Source organism: Bison bison, unplaced genomic scaffold (assembly GCF_000754665.1).
Source record: "Bison bison bison isolate TAMUID 2011002044 unplaced genomic scaffold, Bison_UMD1.0 scf7180017861389, whole genome shotgun sequence".
NCBI classification, from domain to species: Eukaryota; Metazoa; Chordata; class Mammalia; order Artiodactyla; family Bovidae; genus Bison; species Bison bison.
Genome location: NW_011491961.1, coordinates 1 through 2,118, shown reverse-complemented (window position 1 = coordinate 2,118; position 2,118 = coordinate 1). Strand labels below are relative to the sequence as shown.

The following is a 2,118-nucleotide window of genomic DNA, read 5'->3' as shown; positions in this document are numbered from 1 at the left end:
CTAAATACAGCATATAAATACTTTAATGTTAAACCATATTATATTATATACATTCTACCATTATATTTTGGTGCTATTTGAGGTGTGGGTTTTTCCCAAATAAAAAAAAATGCATATAATTTTCTACAGGTGACTTGCAATTCAGGGAACATTTAGGCACACTTCTAATGAAATATCTAATTAGTAGCAGAGGTGGTGCTGGAAAAGTAGTCTACTTCAATAGCTGACTATGAAGAGTAGTTAAGAGTTTCTGTGACTATCTTTACAAGTATGTAAAGCACAGATCTTAACAGAGTCCCTGGCACATTTTAGGGTGCTCAATGATAGCTCTTAGTATTATTACACAGATTCAATAGTGTTAGACTATTCTGCATAATGGAAAAAAGTTCCATCAAATCTCATTTACTTTAATGCAAACTTGGAGACATTTACAGTATTGTATTGTAAACCACTAGAAAAAAAAAAAAACTTTCACAATTCAAGTTAAAATCACTATATCTCAACTATATTCTTTTTACTGTAACTAATAAAAAGAAAACAACTCAAACTGTTTCTGTCTCTATTGTGCTTTCATTTCTTCTCCAGTAAAATATGTTAGCAACATAATCAACTCTCTAAATGTAAGCAAACTGACAGTGTCTGGATTCTGTATCTGACTTGGCACCCCTCCCCTTTTAAATAATAATTCATTTGGTATAAACACATATAATCAAATGAATCCACTCAAAGTCCCTTTAATGATTGCCTCAATTGTTATTACACTTCTGTAGGCTTGTCAGTGGATTTCCGGTTAACTAATGCACCATTTAAACCCTTAGTAACTAGGAATTGTTCCAGTTCAGCCAGCTTGTAGTCCACGATCCTGAGGTTTACCAATATTCGCCTCTGCATGGCTATTGAGTGTGGGAAATTAATTAAGATATCCCGAGAGAGACTGTTGACCAAAAGACTCTTATCAGTATTGCTCTTAGTTGACTGAGTAGAAGAGGATGATCTTACTAGTGCAAGAGAAGTTGAATTTGATGACATTTCACCAGTGTTTCTCTGTAAGGGAAGGAAATTAAACATATGTAGTTTATTGACTTTAGCAATGTCCAAATACCACCAAATAATAACATTCTTAGTCTTGGTTTACCAAAATGAACTGATTGACCTCCCCCAAGATTAAAAATCTGTTGATTCATTTTGATATTTGGCAAAGCTAATACAATTATGTAAAGTTTAAAAATAAAATAAAATAAAAAAAAGACAAAAAAAAATCTGTTGAATGAATACTTTAATTTGGAAATATGTCTTTCCCAAAGAGTGAGAGAAAAAAAAAATGAAAAGTAGCCTTCTGATACCAAAATGCCATAGCCTTGGCTTACATTTCTTGGGCATTCCAGTAGGTCTTATACTTGGACCCTGTTTCATTCTTATCTAAAAGCACTTCACTTGGAACTTTAAACATCACCAGGAAACCCACATTTTGACCTTAGTTATCTGTGATGCCCCCTCCCCCACCCAAAGCTGTCATAAAGATGACTGAAAATGAAAATACAAGGGAGGAAGAGGCAAACAGAATTACATGGGGGTAGTAAAAGCCAGAGAGGAAGAGAGTAGGTACACTTTCTTAAAATGGGAGGGGGCAGATGGACACTTTCTGCTGTACTTTTCAAGTGGATGAAAAACTGACCCCATCACCTAGTGACTTGGGGCTTTTCACAACACAGTACAGCTGTGGAACTACTGGTCAACATGGGAGAAGTGTGAGGTAGAGTCAACATCTGAGCCCTTTCAAAGGAGAAAGGAATGGGGTGACCCCCGCCTTACTCTTACTTTACTATCTACTCTCTTAAACACACCTCCCTCCCCAAGCCATGTATTTGTCGAGCTTCATCTAATTCCAACTGCTCTTACACACTTTACCTGAAACCAGGTTTTCCAGAAGACAAACATGAAGGCAAACAGAATGCCGCTCACTAGTAGGAACAGGAAGCTCATGGCGCCTCTTCAAATCTCTTCCCTCTTCTCGGGCACTGAGGCACACAGCTGGCAGTTGGGAAGCAGGGGGCCACTAGCCGCCCGGGAAGCCACGGGCCAGGACGCTCAGCGTCCCTCACCGCCTGGTGCAAGTGG

General features: G+C 38.0%; 1 protein-coding gene across 1 annotated transcript; it reads right to left on the bottom strand.

Annotated features, from left to right (window-relative positions):
• Positions 1-756: 756 nt before the first annotated feature.
• Positions 757-1,983, bottom strand: CT83 (cancer/testis antigen 83). The gene is made up of 2 exons (XM_010832579.1): positions 1,909-1,983; positions 757-1,044 (listed from the first exon to the last, which is right to left on the bottom strand). The coding sequence occupies exons 1-2, from the start codon at positions 1,981-1,983 to the stop codon at positions 757-759; spliced, it is 363 nt and encodes a 120-aa protein (XP_010830881.1).
• Between the last annotated feature and the right edge of the window lie 135 nt (positions 1,984-2,118).